General features: G+C 44.6%; 2 protein-coding genes across 4 annotated transcripts in view; one reads left to right on the top strand and one right to left on the bottom strand.

Annotated features, from left to right (window-relative positions):
- Nucleotides 1–7,027, bottom strand: part of Ncc69 (sodium chloride cotransporter 69) — a 151,703-nt gene extending 144,676 nt beyond the window's left edge. For both annotated transcript variants that reach the window (XM_075680543.1, XM_075680544.1), the window contains exon 1: nt 6,554–7,027. In XM_075680543.1, the coding sequence (XP_075536658.1) occupies nt 6,554–6,925 (372 nt within the window). In that variant the 5' untranslated portion in view covers nt 6,926–7,027. The remainder of the gene's footprint in view (nt 1–6,553) is intronic.
- Nucleotides 7,028–8,305: 1,278 nt separating this feature from the next.
- Nucleotides 8,306–12,267, top strand: COX5A (Cytochrome c oxidase subunit 5A). 2 transcript variants are annotated; one of them, XM_075680547.1, is made up of 5 exons: nt 8,574–8,783; nt 8,882–8,930; nt 9,034–9,272; nt 9,850–9,998; nt 12,161–12,267. In XM_075680547.1, exons 1-4 carry the CDS (start codon nt 8,589–8,591, stop codon nt 9,994–9,996), a joined length of 630 nt encoding a protein of 209 aa, XP_075536662.1. In that variant the 5' UTR covers nt 8,574–8,588; the 3' UTR covers nt 9,997–9,998; nt 12,161–12,267. The 2 variants fall into 2 exon arrangements, with proteins under 2 accessions (XP_075536663.1, XP_075536662.1); XM_075680548.1 differs by lacking the exons at nt 8,574–8,783; nt 8,882–8,930 and adding an exon at nt 8,306–8,464.
- Nucleotides 12,268–19,605: the final 7,338 nt, after the last annotated feature.

The raw sequence follows: 19,605 nt of genomic DNA, 5'->3' as shown, positions 1-19,605 counted from the left end.
AGGTGTTTCCAGGCGCGTCTGCGGCGATGCGACCGCCTAGGGATTTCGTTCCAGTCATTGTGCCCGAAACAGGCGATGCCAAAGCAGGGATCTCATTCCAGTTATTGGGCCCGAAACAGGCGATGCCAAAGCAGGGATCTCGTTCCAGTCATTGTGCCCGAAACAGGCGAAGCCAAAGCAGGGACCATCTTCTCGTTACAGTCATTGTGTCCGACCGGCAGCGCCACGACAGTATGCTGCGCAGCGCCACGACAGTGTGCTGCGCAGCGCCACGACCAGGTGCTACGAGATCGTGCGCAGCGCCACGACATGGTGCTACGGCATCGCTACGACAGTGTGCGTCACCATTAGCCCATTGTACATTCACGTGCTCGTCTTTTGAGGGGTTCCTTCTTGCCCTCAACTGCGAGAGTATAAAAACAGCTGCCCCCGGACGCCAGAGGAGGGCTCCGATTTCTTCCGTTGAGTGAAGTGCTCTCCCGTCTCTCTACTTCGGTCAAACCTGACCGCCAACTCTTTGCGATGTTAAAATAAACAAGTTGTTTCGTTGTTACCTGTCGACTCATGCTTTGCCGGGACCTTCGGATGCTTGCAGTTGTACCCCAGGCCGCCAGGCCAACGCTACCCTTGGGGCTTGCGACCCAGGTACAACCACGGGCGTCAGCGCCGAGTTCCCATCCGATCGCTCCAGTGTCGCGATCCCAAACAGTCGTCAGTACCGCAGCAGCTGAAACCTTTTACTGGCTCACGCCGGTGCCATGAAAACATTTGTGCTATAGATCTTGAACCACCCATCCGGCTCCCTTATAGACTTAGCAGGGTGCGTTGTCGAGCAATTGGTTCATTGTATTTGGAAAGATTGTATGCGCTTTGTAGACAATCACAAGGAAGAAGACGGGACAGGCGCCTGTCCGTCATTGCGCCTGTCCGGTCTTCTTCCTTGTGATTGTCTACAAAGCGCATCCAATCTTTCCAAAACCCTTATAGGCGTTAATTTTTTTTTTTTTTTGAGTCGAGATGTACTTGCACACATCCTTATTACGGTGTGTTAAGACTACGCGCATATCGGCGCTATGTAGATGTAATGGAGGATGTAAACACGAGAGAAGTCCTTCTAGCACCCCTCGAAGTGCTTCGGGTTTTCACTGTCACCTTTAGTTACAAGCGTCAAGAAATCATCCGTTGAATATATACATACGCACAGACATAGGCACACGGCAACCATTACCGCGCAGATAGCATACACATAACAACAACTACATTACAAGAGCGTATACCATATATAGAGCCAGGTAGTAGTATTCTGTAGTAAAGAGGATGTCGCGGCTGCATTTACAGCGGACGGATGTACGCACATACCCGAAGCAGGCATTCTCAATAAATAGCCTAATGCGGAGACGCGTTCACATGTGCGCCGCCTCAAATTAGGCGCTCGCGCGGGCCTAATGATGCCTGTACAACCGCGAAGTGGCGCGAACGAGCTGTGTTTTCTTTTATGCACCGATCCCTCCTCAAGAAAGCTTCAAAGAGAAAAAAAAAGAAAGGCGCCAATTATCAAATAGTTCCATGCAGAAAAAGCAAACAAGATAAAACATTGGTCTCGTGTGCGTACTCGTCACATGTCATATAGTGCGCATTTTTCCGGACATATGCGCACCTCGAAAATTTTCACCGAAGGGTGTTTGCCCGCTCACCTAATCCAGAAAGAAGGGCCACGGCGTTGCCCACCAATCCGACTTTGGGAAGTTGGTAGAGAAACGGGCAGCGAAACCAAAATTCGCATGAGATGTGCATGCGGAAACACCAAATTACAAGAGTCTTTCAATATTCAACCGAACGAGAGCGCCACCTACTCATCCGCAAGTGTGTGTATATATATATATATATATATATATATATATATATATATATATATATATATATATATATATATATATATATATATATATATATATATATATATATATAGAGAGAGAGAGAGAGAGAGAGAGAGAGAGAGAGAGAGAGAGAGAGAGAGAGAGAGAGAGATTTTCCGCAGATTCTTTGTAGAGCGATTTGCCTTCTTCTACACTTTTATTTTTTTATTTGAAGGTACATCACAGGCTCCGGTTGGAGCATTGAGTGATGGGGGATTATACAATAAAATACGCGATGAGCATGAACAAGAACAAAGAAAAGTAACAGTAAGCAAAATAAAAGAATGCATCATTACACAGTCTCAGTTCGTAAAATGTGCATATAAGCGCTCACGGAAATATTCGCAGTTAGTGATTGAAACAATGGCATCTGGAAGATCGTTCCAAAGTGCGATGGCTCGTGGCAAAGCCGAAGAATTGAAAGCTTTAGTTTTACCAATTATGCGTTTGATGCTGAGGCGATTATGAAGGCGCCTGGATGTACGTAATGGTTTTTCAAGTGGCAGTGGGGATGGCGTTACGCTGTGAATATATTTGTGTACTAATCATAAAAGAGCAACAGAAGGACGAATACTTAACGTTTGGAGTGGAATGCCCAGCTTAATTTTTGTTATACTGGAATGGCGGTTATAGTTACATGAAATGAATCGGGCGGCTCTATCTTGTACGGCTTCCAGCAGTGAAAATAAGTACTCTTGATGAGGCGACCAGATGGACGAAGCAAATGCAAGCTGTGGGCGGACGAAAGTTAAATATGCCAATTTGCGCGTATGAGCTGAGCAACGACGCAAATTTCGACGTAAGTAACCCAGCGTTTGTGACGCTTTAGCACGTATGTTGGTGATATGCAATTTCCATGAAATGTCGGATAAAAGATGCAAGCCTAAGTACTTATATGACACCACACGGGGCAGTGAAGCGTTGTTTATAGAATATGTGAAGTTATAAAGTGACTGTTTACGAGTAAAGGAAATTGTTTTGCACTTATTCGAGTTCAACGTCATACGCCAGTTATCACACCAGGCATAAACGAAGTTAAGGTCCTTTTGGAGGATCAAATGGTCATCATGGCTTTCAATAGTGCGGTATACGATGCAGTCGTCAGCAAATAGTCGCATGCAAGAGGAAATGTTAGAAGGTAGGTCAGTAATATAATTTTTAAAAAGCAAAGGGTCTAGCACGCTGCCCTGGGGAACACCGGATGTGACATCAGAAAGGAAGAAGCAAAATTATTGACGACTGTGAACTGCTTGCGAAAAGATAGAAAGTTACAAGCCAATATAGCGTTAGTGAGTCTAGTCTAAGAGTAGATAGCCTATAGCGATGAGGAGGCAGTGAGCAACGCGATCAAATGCTTTTGAGTAGTCAAGAAAGATGCAATCAGTTTGAAGGTTATTATCCATGTTAAAGTGCAAGTCAGTCGTGAATTCCAGTAACTGCGTATCACACGAAAAAGATATTCGGAATCCTTGCTGATTATTAAAAACGAAGTTGTTAAACTGGAGGTGGTTATAAATATTTGATGCAATAATATGCTCAAGCATTTTGCAACATATGCAAGCGAGCGAGATAGGGCGGTAGTTCCCCGCCATATTTCTGTTACCGCTTTTAAACACTGGAATTACTTTTCCAACATTTCAATCAAGTGGAAGATGGCCTGTTGATAAAGATTGTGTAAAAATGTGATATAACATTTTACTAGAGCTAGACAATGTATTCCTCAAGATTTTGGAACATACATATGTTATCGGGACCAGCAGAGGAAGATACTTTAAGGTTTGTAATGAGGCATGCGATTCCTTGAATTGTGATGGCAATGGGCTCCATGTATCAAAATTCACGATCAGGAATAATAGGCATTTCGGAATTATCTTTAGCAGTAAACACAGATGAAAAGGACCTGTTGAATTCATATGTGCTCTCTTGATCTGATAGCTCGACTTGGTCATCATTTTGTAGCGATATGTGGTGGATAGTGCTGTCTGGAGCAGTGGTTCGCCAAAACTTTCTAGGATCAGAAGCTAGTAATGAAGGTAGGTCGTGGGAGTAGTACTTGTTCTTAGCCGAGGTTACTTCAGCGCAGTACTTCTTTAAACACTTTTTTATAATCAGCCCATAAATTAGAATTGCGCGATTTCTTAGCACGTTTGTTCTTTTACTTATCTATATATGAAGTGTGCCTACCAACAAAAGTTGCTAAATGTCTATACCATTAGGCCTCCATACCTGGGGTCGGTTTGTCTACGAACAGTCTATATTTGTCGACAAAGGCTGTTTAGAGCCAACCTGTATAAGTCCCACAAAAAAAAAAATAATAATAATGATAGTAACGTGAGCAGACATTATATAAACTGTGAATAATTTTTTGTGAAGGCAAACCTAACGTAAAAGTGGCATTTTTTTTTTTTTCGAGGCAAAAAGAAAGAATTACGAACGTAATTCTATTGTCAAAAATGATAGGTTATGAATAAATCCCGGCAGTAACACCACACAGAGTAAAAAAAATATAAAGAACATATAGGTTTATATAATTCGGCATTATAGAAAGGATAAAGGAGGTAGCGCTCAGACATGCTGCTAATTAGCTTTTTTCTCTATCTCTCTTCATTTGAAATGTGGAACCCTGGAAATTCCAGTCAGTGGTGGATATTAAGCCAATTCTAAAAAGTTGCACATCAAGCCGATGTTTGCATCTTTTACTGAGATTCACAGCATCAATTTTATGTGCTCGGTTATGATATGTTGACAGCATCGTGGCCGGGAAATAGGAGGCGTCATCGGATTTATTAAGCTCGTATATAATATTGCGCATTGGTGGTTTTAGTTTTCGTACGCTGGCGAGCCCAAAACGGCTATAACACCCACGATCTTCGTGCCGTGGGCAGCCAACAGGAGCTCATTTGACTTAGTTTCTGCTATACTTTCGTTGTAAGGGAATAAGAACAAACAAAATGGGCTTGCTCGCAATGCGCAATGAGCGACGCAATAGTTGTGCTTGAAATGTCCTATTTCCTCGTTCTTCTTTTTTTATTTCCACTCAGGCAAAATGCATTAAGAAGCTAAAGCGGCGGCGCAGTACAGGATGTTTTTTACCGTTTTGCGGCGCACGGAACAGCAGTAGTCATAGCGTCAGGAAACCGAACATAGTAATTGCACTTGCGCAGAAGAGCGCATTCGTCGTTTGCACACTTCATGGAAGAGCACTGTCATAAGCGCTTTATACACTTTCATGGTAGAGCTTCGTCCCATCGTTGTGGCCAGAATCACCGAAAACAGACGCGGCGAAGTTACGCGCGGGAAAACACGGTAGTAGGGGGGTGCCCACACGCGCAAGAAAAGAATGAAACGAGAAGGGGGCAGTCGTTCTCCCCGCGGCGGCCATTCAGCAGCAGCAACAGTAGACGACAGTAGCAGACGACGACGTAAAGCGGACTGCTTCCCTCCTCCGAATCGGCGTGGCTGCCGCCGTTGCGGGAGCAGCAGAGCACTCAAGCCCGCTTGCTTTGAAAAGGCCGTCGTTCTTTCAGCGAAAATAGCGAGTTAAAAAGAAGAAAAGAAAAGGAAGTGCATCACACTCTCGCAACGTCGCTCACTCTTTCTCGCAGGCCGCGAGCGCGCTCGTAAGCGAAGTTTTGAGGGACCTCCTTGCGGTTGGCGCTCTGTGCGCAGCTATGTCCGCTTAAAATTCGCGCCCGCGCTTGCGTTGCCACCGGTATCAGCGACGACGACCCGAGTGCGGCGCATGCGGAGTAGCTGCCTTTCCAGACAGCTGTGTGTGTTCACGTAACAGCGTGTCGGGAGACGCCGTTTTAAGAAGCGCGCTGTACACGTTGTTCCGAGCCTCTTTCTTTATTATTACTAGTTTCTTTTTCAATGAACGAAGGGCGGTAAGGATGAACCCGTCGTGTCGGGCGGCGTTTTTCTTTTTCTTTCCTTTTTTTGTTTTTGTTTTTGTCGTTGCCTCACTTTTGGCGCATATCTCTCTCGTGCAGCTTTCGTAACGCGGCGTCTGCTCGTTTCTTTTTCCTCGTCCGCCTTTTGAACGGCGATCATAATCCGCTCCTTCTCGCTCCTGCCGGGTTCTATTTGTCGGCGAGAGAGATCGGATACGTAGACGCCGAATTCTCCTCGCCGGCGCTCGTGCGCATGTGGTCGGAAAAACCTGCGCGTCGCGAGGAAGGAGAAAACAATAAATGGAGATGACGGGCTGAAATGTCTCAGAGTGGTGGTGGCGAGAGTGCGGGGATCTGGGCCTCTCTGAGTGTGGCATCGCGGACGATAATAAAACGCGCGCGCGAGAACCGCATCCCTCGATCGGCCCAGACAGTGCAAGCAGCAGCGGCGGCTCAATGAGTCGGCGGCAAGGGGAGACTGAGAAAGGGGACGGGCCAGGAAGCTTGCGCCGCGCACCGGCATTTTGAACGACGGCCGCTGGGCGACAGCGACTGAAACGAGTTGCTGCGGTGAGCTCGTGAGTGCGCCCGCGCGAGTCAGTATATCGGATTACGCGATCCGTACGAACGACCGCGAGAATACTAATAAAAAAAAAAGAAAGAAAAATTGGAGAAAGGAAAGAGAGAGCTTCGAAGGCAAGACAAGCGCGCTGCGCGCGACAGGATCGGCAACCAGCTGCTCACCTTCTGGTCCGGCAGCAGCGACAGCGTAGCGTTGTGCAGCTCGTCGAGCGTGGGTCGCTCCATGTGTCCGTGCACTGACATGATGTTCCTGTAGTGGTCGAGCCGCGGCAGGGCTTCGCGCGTGTAGTGGCGCAGGCTGCGCACATTGTGCGTGTCGTACGAGCAGGCGTTCCACGACTGGCCGTCCGGCTGGCCGTCGGCGTCTTGATCATGACCGTCCTCCTCATAACTGCTCTCGTCGTCCGAGTGCTTTTCGACGGCGAAGTCCACCTTGGCCACCTGGAACCGCGACTGCTTCTTGCTCGGGTTGTCCTTGCGGTCGTCCATCTTAATCCACTCCTCGTTTTTCTCGGCTAGCGAGGACCGCTCCATGTTCGCCGTCACGCGACGATCTCGGACTTTTGCGCTTGCTTGCTTGCGCCGGCGAAGCTCGCGATCGCTCGACGCCGCAAGTCGTTTTTGGCGCTGCGCTGGAGCAGACGATGGTTATATAGTCAGGCCTGTCCCGCGGAGAGCGGATGGGAAAAGTGATGCGTAGAGAGAGGGCGCTGCAAGTCGGTCGACGCCATTGTGACGACATGAATGATACAAACAGTAACGCACGCACTCCTCTTTCTGTAGAGAACGCCGCCCTCAAAACGAACCACTCTCCAGCCTCTAAATATTTTGTTTCTTTTGTTTTTCTTCGGTAGCAGTGCCTTAGCTTAAACAGAGACTCCCGCGGCGGGCGCCGTCAGTCGTCACCGACGCCTCCAATGCTGCTTCGTGATTCTTCGGCGAGCTCTGAAGAGCGTAACAGCGAACCATTCACCTCCGAGACACCCCGCGTTTTCTCCTTAATTAACCTTCAGGCCGGCCTGTCACACTGATTGTCAGTGACATATCACCAGTCACCGACGCTTACAGGGTCGTGCGTGAAATGCCCTTGTTCGTTGGCTTAAGTCAAGTTTTCTCGACTCATTCTAGTTGTGAAATGCGTGCTAGTTTGGTATAAAATACGAGCCGCCAGAAAAGAATTTGGCGCAGAATATTCGACAGTACTTACGAACGCAAGAGACTTACATATATCTGCGCCAATGTGTCTCGCTTCTTCCTTCTTCAGTCCACAAACATGCACACGTGCCCCCGATGCGCGGCGGTTTATCGCAAGCTGAATAAACAAAGAACAAACTCGCGCGATTAAACGAGAAAATTAAAGAAGCGGTAACATGCACACGGCAAGGCACATCTCAGAAAAGCGTCGGTTTCGCAAACCCTTAACAGTTCTCGTTACTGCTGTGAATCAAAGTGCTTCATATTTTTTTTTTTGACACAGTCATACTTTATGAGAAACGATGTTAAAAAATCAAAATACTCTTTATTTAAGAGCTCGTTGACTTTAAATATATAAAAATTCGATGAAAAGCCGCAACAATCAGTGTTCGGAAAAATAGGAAGCATTCGGCTGATTACAGAAAGCAGAAACCCGGGTAAAAGCTTTCATTAATTTCTAGCTTCTTTTTTTTTATTCTTTCTTTCTTTTCAGCGCAACAAAATATAGTACGGGGCAAAAAAAAAAAAAAAAGCTCCAGTACGCCGAACTAGGCGCTCACTTAAAATATTGTTTCGGTTTCGGTTCATTTTTGAGGTCGTTACACAATAGCTTGTGTTACCGTGTACGCTATTTGCAATAAAATATTATTAAATTTATTAGATTAATTGATAATTTTTTGCAAAAGGTAAAGCTTTAGCGCTAGTGCGTTTTGCTCCAGACCACAATGGGCGTGACGTCACTTGTCCTAGCAGAGGAGAGGAAGGAGCGGTGTAGGTCGAAGTGAACTATTTCGTGCAAAATGTTTGCGGTGCTTGCCCGTTCCGGTGTGAACGCACTACGAGCCGCCACCATCCCAAAAAATGCAGTTCTTCCAATTGGTACGAGCACGATGTTAGTTTTTGACCTCGAGTTCTTTTTATGTTGCGTTCAGTGCCGCTAACCCTGACTGTGGTGTGCACGGTTTCAGTACGCGTTTTTATCATCGAGGGGAGAACGCTGAAAATGCCCGAATTTAACCCGTTGTGTCATCCCCTCGGGAGCGTGCTTCACGTCGTGTGCCTCTCTCGCTACAGATTTGTGCCAGTGGGCCTCGCTGGCTGTTATTTTGCACCTTGGCTTGCAGTGTGCGTGCTACGCCGGCTCGCGGAGTGCTGTTTCCGATCCGAGATCTTGCGTTTTCTGAACGTGTGCGATATAGTATGTGTTATTTTCTGCATTTCTTGCCCAATACCTTCGGTAACGTTCGGTAATGCTGACAGTTTCGTTTGCCCATGCGAACAACTTGACCTTCACAGGACCTGTGTAACATACATAATCGATTGCTGACTGCCCGCCGGCGACTTGGTGTGTCGTGAAGCCTCCCATTCTTGCGGCTAAAGACGAAGGCGTTACTCTGTGTGTGCCATTAATTAAAAGCTGTATTATGTCGACTTTTTTTTTTTTCTAGCAATTCCCTCTGCGCGGCAGATGTCCAAGCACAGCCAGGAGACCGATGAGGAGTTCGACGCCCGCTACGAAGCGTACTTCAACCGCAAGGACATTGACGGCTGGGAGATCCGCAAGGCCATGAACGACCTCCAGGGTTTCGACGTGGTGCCCGAACCCAAAATCGTCATCGCCGCACTAAAGGCCTGTCGACGGCTCAACGACTTCGCTCTGGCTGTTCGATTCCTAGAGTCCATTCAGGTGAGCTCGAGCGTCGCGAATGGGCCAATAGTTGTGTGCTGTTGTTGCAGTCACTGATCAGATTAATGCTTCATCAGTGAAAGCTGTCACATAAACCTCTCCAAGGTGCTCGAGCTTTCATAAGTTACTTGTGTGACGTTTGACGTGTCCAGGTCTTGAGATCCGGCGTTTAATGAACATGTGTGTCTGTGTGAAATTAAGAAATGTCACATAATCAAGCTAGCACCTTTCGGAGCCTCTTGTTGATTTTGTGCCAGGGCACATTCTAGTCTCAAAAGTGGCATTGCAACTTTAGAAAATGTTTTTGCAGTGAAACATTACACAAACAGGGAAAATATTTCGGTACAAATGCCATGTTATAGACTGTGTGGTAAGCGAGAACATGTGTATACCCTGTGTTTGGAGTGCCATACGTTCCTCGAAATTGATTTGTATTTGTGTGTTGAAGTATCTTTCTTATTGGGCCTTGCGCCATAAAGCCCCATACATATCGTCATCTAAGTATATTTTGTAGCTTGATACAGACAGCCATAAACATTTTGCTTTTGGTGGTCACAAATTTATCATTCCCATCCAGTACAAGTGTGGAAGCAAGGTGAAGGAGATCTACCCATACATCCTTCAAGAGATTCGCCCTACACTCACCGAATTGGGCATCAACACCCCCGAGGAGCTAGGCTACGACAAGCCAGAGTACTATGTGCCCCTGGACTATGAAACGTAGAGGTGAGCCACGCAGGGTTGCAGCCATTTTCTTGCAGTTTCTGCGCACATTCCATGCGTGATGATTCAAACGCCAATAGCTTGAAGTTCTGGTTTCTCCAAGCAACCCTCAAAACATCGGATGTGTTGACCCCCACTGCATTTGTAGTGCACTGAGAAGCACAGTTAAAAGCTGACGGTAAAATTAAGCTTTCAGACTTCCAAAGGCAGAGCAGTGCCACTAGAATAGGCTGGCAAGAGCACGCTTCTTTAGAAAGAAGAGTCAAAGAGGGCCCATGTTTGATATTGAGATGTGTAAGTTGGCAGGTGCTCCATACACGTGGTGCCACCAACCAGACTGCAGGTTTGCAGCTCTGATATCTTGCATGTGTGTGTGTGCAGTGACCTTTTCTCTTCTGCCTGCAACAGAACCTAGATGGCGGCCAGTTGCTAACTCTTCTGCTTTGTAAAAAATTATTTGTGTGTATATCTGTGTATCTCTTAATGCTGTCTTAATATGTTAATATAATTTCGAATGATGGAAGAAAATGTCTAAGGTCTGTAGGAGTTTGAATTGACTAGAGTCGAATGCAACATGCACCAGATTTCACGCCTAGTTCTGTGAACGACAAACAAAAATTGGCACATTGCTATATGCCACTGCTAAGTTAGGACAGCAGTTGGTATCACTGTTTCACTGTTGCAATGCTGCCGGCTCTACAAGACAAGCTTTATATGCACAATGCACTGTGCTCTTTGGACTGGCTTGCTCAGCTTTTAATTTTGCCAATTGATCGAGTTGTAACCTTGACCACAACGTGTTCTCTACGGTTATGCCATTCAAGTGGACACCGTCAATTTGTCACCATTTCTGTCACAATAACAGCAATGGTTATTGTGCAACATAATATTTCTGGCAGAGCCCATCTGCGTTGATTATCTAAGTTATGCAAGAGCATTCACACAGCAAAGACCCACTATTAAACTTGCAGTACAGCTGATAGAGCGGAGCGTGACGGTGTGTCTGTTTGGCTTCGTCAGCCAAACATAAATGCACATCTCTCGAGACCTTCCAACCCTCCGTGCACAAGCCATGCATGCACATCTATATTGTGATAACATGATGGTGGCAATGCTCTTTCACGCTACTGTCACACGGATGCCAGACCCCTTCTCAACTGTTAGTGTGGCGCTGAGGATAGATACGTCATACTGCACTGCATGCCTGGGTTCAATACCTCCTAGGGGCTATTTTTTTTTTTTTTAACATGGTCATCGTATTGAAGTCGTATAGACGGACCACAGTGGGTTAGGGTAGCCAAAGAAATGCGCTCGCATTTAATATAGATGTTCCATTGCTCAGCAATGCCATGCTGAAAATAGAGTAGGTTGCAAGTTTGCTCTGCAGTTGCTGTTTTAAAAATGTGCACAAGTTATCAAAACATCTGCCCAGGTTGTCCATTAGTTGCTTGCAACCCATTGCTGAAGAAAACACACTGGTGTGGCCTTTTTAACTGCTTAGTCTAGTGATGCTGTCTTACTGCAGGAATGCATTGGAAGTATGGTCTCTTTCAGTGCACTTTAAATTCTTGCTTTCAAGGCTTTGACTGTACGGTACGTTATGCGACACTCATGGCCAAGCGCTAATCTATGAACTTGAACGCATACAAAACTGTGCTGCATGCTTTGTCAGTTGTAACTATGTAACCTTAATTCCAATGTAACTAACATTTAAATTGAACTAGGTTGGAAAGCTATTCACCTGCAAAGGAAAATTTTCAGTCAAAATTTTTCCATCGCACTTTTCATGATGAAAGTGGTATTAAGTTTCTAGATGATGAGCAAATACTACATATCGTACAGAAATGGTCATGCTAAAATAGTTAAAGAAATAAGATGTCATGCAGATGAATTAGTGCATTTTTTTCCCTTTTGATTTTATGGTTAGCAAGTGGAATCAGTTGGATGCAAGTGTTGTAGATGTTCCCTGAAATATGTATCCTCATCCTTGCAAGATACCTACTTCAGATGAATGTTCAAGTGACAAGTGTGCCTCTTTGCTTCCATGTTGTCAGTGTGGTTATTGTTTTGACCCTCCTAAAATAATGCCCGACTGGGCGATGCAAGTTCCTGAATAAATAAATAAATTTCACCAATTATTAAATGCATCTTCTGTTGCTTTACAGGTTTGGACTGTGTGCTGGAAGGATGGTACCTGCCGTGGCTTAGTCTGCAAGATTGTTTGTTTCTGCTGCGTAGGCTTAACAAAATAAATGAAGCACTGGCGAGAGTTTCTCCGTTTCTGACTAGCAATTATGTTCTCATTAACCCCTTCAGCGTCACTGATGTAACAGTATGTTTCCATGTTCTTTGTCATTCCTTTTGTCAGATAGGAATGCGAGGACCACACCAAGAGAGCATTTGCCTGTTATTTTTCATTTCTGCACAACTAAATATAAACCATTGTGTTCATTTTATAATAGCCGAGAAAAGGACTCCAAATGCTGAGGGTGCATCACCACTGAAAAGATTAATATCCCCATTTTGTTGTTCCAATGAAGCTGTTAATGCCGCTAAATAACTTTCTGCATCTGGAAAAAAGCATGCACATCTGCACCCGATTGCAGCATAACTAAAAGTTTCATAACTTTTTAGGAGTAGTGCGAAGACTGCACATCAGCTGCAAGGGAAATTCGCTTATCCTAAAACGACAGAAAGCTGAGCTAGTTGGTAAGTATTCATTATGCAAAATAGAAGTGAGGCGTGCAGACAGGACACAAGAGTAGAGAAGTGGACAACACGAACGCCGACTATCAACTGAAGGGGGCACTGAGGCGAAAAAAGAAAGAAGGCACAAAACTCATCTGCGCATGCTCAGGAATGGTAACACCACGTGTCGATCGGGTAAACGTGCCGGCCTACGTGAGAGATAACTGTTAAGGTACTTAATCTCTTCCTTATGTAAAGTAATCGAAGGCTGACTCACGCACGCACTTCCACCATTATAGATATGCCATGCCTCTACCATAAGACGCGTATCTTCATTCTTATGCCTGCGCACGAGGTCGCGGGATCGAATCTCGGCCACGGCGGCCGCATTTCGATGGGGGCGAAATGCGAAAACACTCGTTTGCTTAGATTTAGGTGCACGTTAAAGAACCCCAGGTGGTCAAAATTTCCGGAGTCCTCCACTACGGTGTGCCTCATAATCAGAAAGTGGTTTTGGCACGTAAAACCCCAAATATTATTATTATTCTTATGCCTGTACAATATCGCGCACTCATCTAACTCTGGCATGCAGTTACAATCTCGGCAATGAAGCGAAAGATTAGAAGGCGATCCACCGGTTAACGACCTTTTATGTTCCATTAGCCTCTGATTGATACACCGTCCCGTTTGCCCTACGTAGAACTGGCCACAGCTAAGGGGAATTTTATAAACCACACTCATACGACAGTCAGTAAAACAGTTGTTCTTATTGTGCTTCACTGGACAAATATCTGTTCCGTTTTTTGCCTTTTACCCGCTCCTTTTTATTCTGTACGGCAGCGCATATCTTACCTAGCTTATTGGGAGCAGTGAAAGCAACATTAACATCATATCTACTAGCAACTTTTTTAAGCCAGTGCGACACTGAATGAATATATGGAATAGCCACTACTCTTTTTTTGCTATTACTGCTTTCTGTAATCACGTCCGTCCCTCTCGAAACCGACTTCTTTAGGCGCTCAGCCACAGTGGCCACCGCTACACTAGGATACCCTGCTTCTAATAGACGCCGGACCTGCGCATTAAAACTGGCGCTCATTTTGTGCATGCACGATCTGGTGAGGGAAGACTTAAGGCACGACATGGCAATTCCGTTTTTTACTAATTTAGAATGCTTGGATTGAAAGTTTAGCAACGGCTTCGAAGATCTTGGGGAGTACTGCCAACAAACATGATTTTGTTCGAAGATCAAGGAAATGTCAAGAAACTGAATTACGCGTCGCTGAGGAAATTTCTTGGTAAACTTTAATCCTCCCCCATAAAGTTTAAGCTGCTCACTTACTGAGGTAGCAGCGGAATCGAATTCTTCCCTATTACAGAAAATCAGGTAATCATCAACGTAACGAAATATCGTGATAACACTATCACCTAAGGCTTTCTCTAAGCAGTTGTCAACCTTACACAGGTAAATGTTGCTAAGAATAGGGGCAACCTTTGAGCCAATACAAATGCCTGATTTCTGCAGAAAAACGCCATCTCTCCACCCAATCAGCGTCGACTTCAAGTACATTGAAAAAATTTCTAGAAAAGCTCCCGTGGAAACACCGCATCTGTCAATAAAAGCCGACTCTTGCACTTGTTCTTTAATGCACTCATTTACGGAATTTAGCAACCCGTCATGCGGCAAGGAATAATACAGGTAGCAGCAATGTAGAAGGGGAAACGAGAGAGAGAAAGTGGATGCGCATGAATAAAAAAAATTAGGAAAGCATGTGGTTTGTAGTTTCTGGCACAATGCAGTTATCAGCCAGTGAGATGGCAATAGTTTTGAGTAATGGCCACAGCAAAGCTCAACGAATTTGAAGTGGTGGTTAAAGACTCATTCATGAGTAGAGTTATATATGCGATGACCAGCTCTTTGCATGGTGAACAGCAAAAGGATAAAGAGATTTGAAGTGTAGCCAAAGCATTTCATGCTTACAGTGCAGTTTGTGGCTGTAAACAGCAGCATTCTTTAAAGGGACACTAAAGAGAAACAATAAATCAGTTTAGACTAATAGAACATTGCATGAGAACCCTGCAGGCAGTCATTTCAAAATAATAGTTTATTAGGTGAGGAAATGAAGGTCGAAGTATCGGTGTTCGAATTTCGCACCGAAACGCTGATGCCGGTACGCCAGTGTGACGTCGGGGATTCCAAAGTATGTTTTCACATTTGGGCCACGTTGGCTGAGTAAAGGTTCCCGAAACTTGCCATGTTTAATATTTGGTTGCTTTAGAACACAATGTAATCAATCTGTACCGCTATATATAATCAGTAGGCCCTAGAAGACGCCATCAAAACCCACGACGTCACAGCGACCAGGTGGGGAACTTGAAGGAGGCGTTGCTACCCTTCTTTTGTTTGTGCATTTTTTCTGGCTTACCAAGCATGGTAAGAGTGGTGTTTTTGGCGTCGTAGAAAGGTGATTTACTGATGCAAAAAAAATCGTTTTTCTCTTTAGTGTCCCTTTAAGAGATGCTAAAGGCATGCACTAAACTAACACGCTGTGAAAAATACATGAGGCAGAGCGCAGACCTCTTTCCACTCTCCATGCATATTGCGTAGTGTGTTGCTCATTCAGTATGAACCAATTAGTTCGCAACAAAGTACTTCTGGCACATATTAAGTCAAGTAAATGGTTAGCGCTACTTGTGTACGGATACAAAATGTCTTTGCTATTTGAAGTTGTCAGAAAATTCAGCACCTGTTTACGGCTCCAGATCCACGATTTAAACTGCATTAACAACTTTGCAAAGTGTGTCAGGTGCTGTTCAGGAGCTGACGCGACAAGTCCTGCATCTTAAGGAGTGAACTGCAAATGACTGCACGGTTGGGCCACATACACACAGTTTCTTCATCCACTTTAATTTCCATTAATGTATCGTTTATTTCATTTATTAGGCACAAGTAATTTCCCCGATGTTGTCCTTGGTGTCAGTGTTTGTTGGCTTCTTATGATATGACTAATAAAAATCGGGCCCCTCGGTTAACGCCCCTTCTTTTCGTTTATTAAACGAGGGTCTTGAATCCGGCTACATTGATGCCTTCAGGTAGCATGTGTGGGTTTATTGACCAGTTGCCTTCACCCGAAAAGATCACATTCTCGTGACACCTGCGGCAGAAAGAACGTTCCACGTCCGCCGCCAAGGTCTGTGAGTGGTGGCGCTGGCTAACACTTCCACGGTTCTACTAGGACACATAAATACCCAAGAAAGTGGATGGGGAAACGGCGCCGCGGTAGCTCAATTGGTAGAGCATCGCATGCGAAAGGCGAAGGTTGTGGGTTCGGTTCCCACCTGCGGCAAGTTGTTTTTTCATCCGCTTTCATTTCCAATAATTTATCATTTCTTTATTTCATTTATTAAGCACAAGTAATTTCCCCTATGTTTTCCTTGGTGTCAGTGTTTGTTGGCTTCTCATGATATGACTAATAAAAATCGGGCCCCCTGGTTAACCCCCTTTCTTCTCGTTTACATACACAGGGTGTTACACGTAACTTGATCCACAGATTTTAAGAACGTGGTTAACCGCAGCTGGGTGAAACCAACAATATATGGTTTGCCATCATGTGGTGCTCCTCGAAACATTTTTTATATTACACTTTATTAGTTAATTAACTGATCAATTATGAAAAAAATGTTATCACCTTAAGGTCAAACACCTTTCGTTATGTTCTAGCCATGGGTTCAGAAAAGACCGATTCAATTTTTTGTGGCAATGTACATGCTACCTGGTGATATTTTTTTTTTGGGGGGGGGGGGGGGTCGGTGTGTAGAGAAAGATTACAAAATATGACATAAAACCATGTGACTGTGCTCATACGCTATCGTATTGCAGCACTATTGTAACCAACGACCGCATGTCGTTTGTTTCATTCAGCTGCAGTCAACTACTTTTTTAAACTCCTTAGTTCAAGTTATGTGAAACATCCTGTATAACACACGCACATAATGCATGTCGCATGACCGGCTATGCACAACTTCGCAAAATTTTATTTCTTTTTGGCACTCCTAATGCCAGCGCATTAATAATCATTTCTGTTTGAATTTAAGACATAACAGCACTTATTGCAGTCTACAGGGAAAAGGACAGATGCAAGAGGAGACCTGTGAATGATTCTGCTGCGGAAAAGCCAGAACTGTTGCTTAGAGGCATCAGTTTCAGAGCTCAATAAGGATGCTTTGCCTTTGGGCAGCTTACGATATTGATTTATTAATGTAAGCAAACCAGTTTATTTATTAATGTTTCCTTCAAGAATACACCCTACATGCATCTGGTGATGTGCTGTTCCCGTTTCGATTGCTGCCATAATGATGGTGTGCTAGATACAATTAGGTTTCAGTAATTTCTCATAACCCAAGTTGACATGTACCAAATGATGTAAATAAGCCTTCTCACAAACTTTATATTTTATAAATGAGAAGATATTCATTATTCAACTTGATATTCAAAGGTCACTTTTCTGGATAATCGCATTCAATTCAGAAATTTCTATATTCAAGCATACCCTAGTTAGCCCTTCAAGATGTCAACAATGCCAAGAACAGAGCTCTTGCAACAGTAAAATTAACATAAACATAGTACAAGATCGACACCACCATTTAAGATGCAACACCAGCTCCTATGACATTATCACTAGCCTATTTATGTCCACTGCAGGACGAAGGCCTTTCTCAGCGATCTCCAATTACCCCTGTCTTGTGTCGTCTGACCTCATCTTATGCCTGCAAATTTCCTAATTTCATCACACCACCTAGTTCTCTGCCATCCTGTACTGCGCTTTCCTTCTCTTGGCATCTGTTCTGAAAATCCCATGACATATAACCATTTGTCTACAGAAGAACCTACCGATGCTACCTCTTCATACTGCTCCATCAGCGCTATGTGAATAATATATGAGCATCCCCTTAGGAACGGGGTGACAAACCTGCAGCCAGGCCCATTCTTCTTGCTGCCTTGCCTTGACAGTCCCTTAAAGGAGTACCGACATGACATTTCTGACTTGCCATTCTAATGCAATTAGCATTCTTTCAATACTTAACGCACTTTTTGGCCTGCCGATGCCTGACCTCTTCATAGCGCCCTTCAATTGCTGCAAGTACACTCCACAGGTGCATGTCCAACTGAGAGCACCTGCTCGTCGAGCCGACACCTGAAATAGACACCTATGCAATCATGATGTAGTTAATTCTGTTGCAGTGCAAGCATGGAGTGCAGAATGTGGGGCAAACTGATGACTGCACACGGCACTTCATGATGTCACTGTTGCTGGCAGCTTTAAGGCCGCGCTTGTGGGCATTAAACGCCTTTGGTTCTGGACCGGCTTCGTCAATGCTACTTCAAATTTGAAGTTGGATATGCTGAACCCTAATACTACAGTGCCAGCGGGACAAAACTGGCTGTAGTTGGGAGGCTGTGTTTAGTGAAACTTTCTTTGTAGCATCCAAAGGTGTAGAAGCCATGGTCTGTGGGGACTGGCGGCGTTTAATGAAGCTTTCTTTGTGGCGTCTGAAGGTGTACACTCTGTGGTATGTGGTGACACTGCGGCACGTGCGTGTATTAATGCGATTAACATTCTTTGCCCATTTCCACCACTACAGATTCTGAATAAAGATGTGTACACCAATATGGTTTGTGGCTACATTTCTTGAATGCTAATCGCATTAACATTGACTGTCATCATAGATGGGTTGGTTCCACCAGAGTTTTTTATTAAATGAAGATTCCAAGTCCTCTAAACGCAAGGAAGAGTAGCGGCAAGCATGAGAGCATCTTAAATAATTTACAATACTTGTTTCTAGGAACCAGTTTCAGTTTTGGCATCTGGGGGCGGATGTGATGAGAGAGAGAAATACTTTTATACTTAAAAGCAACCTCCGTGGTGCTCCTGGCGAGGTCTCTGGATTATGCAGACTGTTTTGTTTCCCAAGTAGTAAAGAAGTCATGATAATGTTGATGACACCAGGTCTGGCATTTCGACACGAACTGTAGCACGAAATTAAGATAGTGTTCCCCGTATTTTATGTTAGCCAAGTGTCATCTCTTTATGTGAGAAAAGCATGTGGTAGAGTTTCTACAACTTCAAAAATATGTGTCAGTATGTCTAAGATATTCTGTGCACGATGACAAAACGTGGAATCTTTGACTTCAGCCCGCTAACTTTACCATTTGCAGCAGTGTGGTGCCCAGTAGGTTATCGATGCCCAGACTGCCATTGGAACTCATGGCACCTACGTGACCCACTTCGATCAGTGCGGGCAATTTGAATTTGTTTAAAAATTGCAGTCCTTCGAGTCCCGACTTACTTCCCAACTAGATCAATCCCCCAGCATAAATAATGGCAGGCTTCCAGAAGGATAATCAAACACTGCCAAATTGATTCAATTTTTGCCTTTAATGTCCATTCAGAGGCACAGGTACGTACATACTTCTGCTATTAATTATGACAGAAACAGCCTTATGGCAAACATTCCACATTACCATTACCATTCCACTTAGCGACAGCGTAACCCTCAGTGGCAGCAAAGTATTCCATAAATATCGCATGCTGCACACACACATGGCAAAGTGAAAATCTAAACCATTTGTGCAACATTTCTGTTCAGCCAGTCGACAAGAATTGATATTTTGCTTTTAGCCTTTAGCCTTGATATTCAAGCCGCATCTACATGTCTTGACATGTCTTCAGCCAATTACATCTGAGCAGGTAATTGATGCACCAAACGAAGAAAAAGGCTTGCTTTGGCAACACTTGCTCCTTTGAAGATACCCTGAAGATCTGTATTATCACAGCGTAGGCATGTTGGATTGGGAACATTGTCAGCAACAACATTATGGGGTCTGGAATGATCTTGGTAAAAATAACACATACCACAGCAG

Source organism: Dermacentor variabilis, chromosome 2 (genome assembly GCF_050947875.1).
Source record: "Dermacentor variabilis isolate Ectoservices chromosome 2, ASM5094787v1, whole genome shotgun sequence".
Taxonomy (NCBI): Eukaryota; Metazoa; Arthropoda; class Arachnida; order Ixodida; family Ixodidae; genus Dermacentor; species Dermacentor variabilis.
The sequence above is the reverse complement of the archived record's forward strand: the minus strand, read 5'-3'. Positions and strand labels throughout refer to the sequence as shown.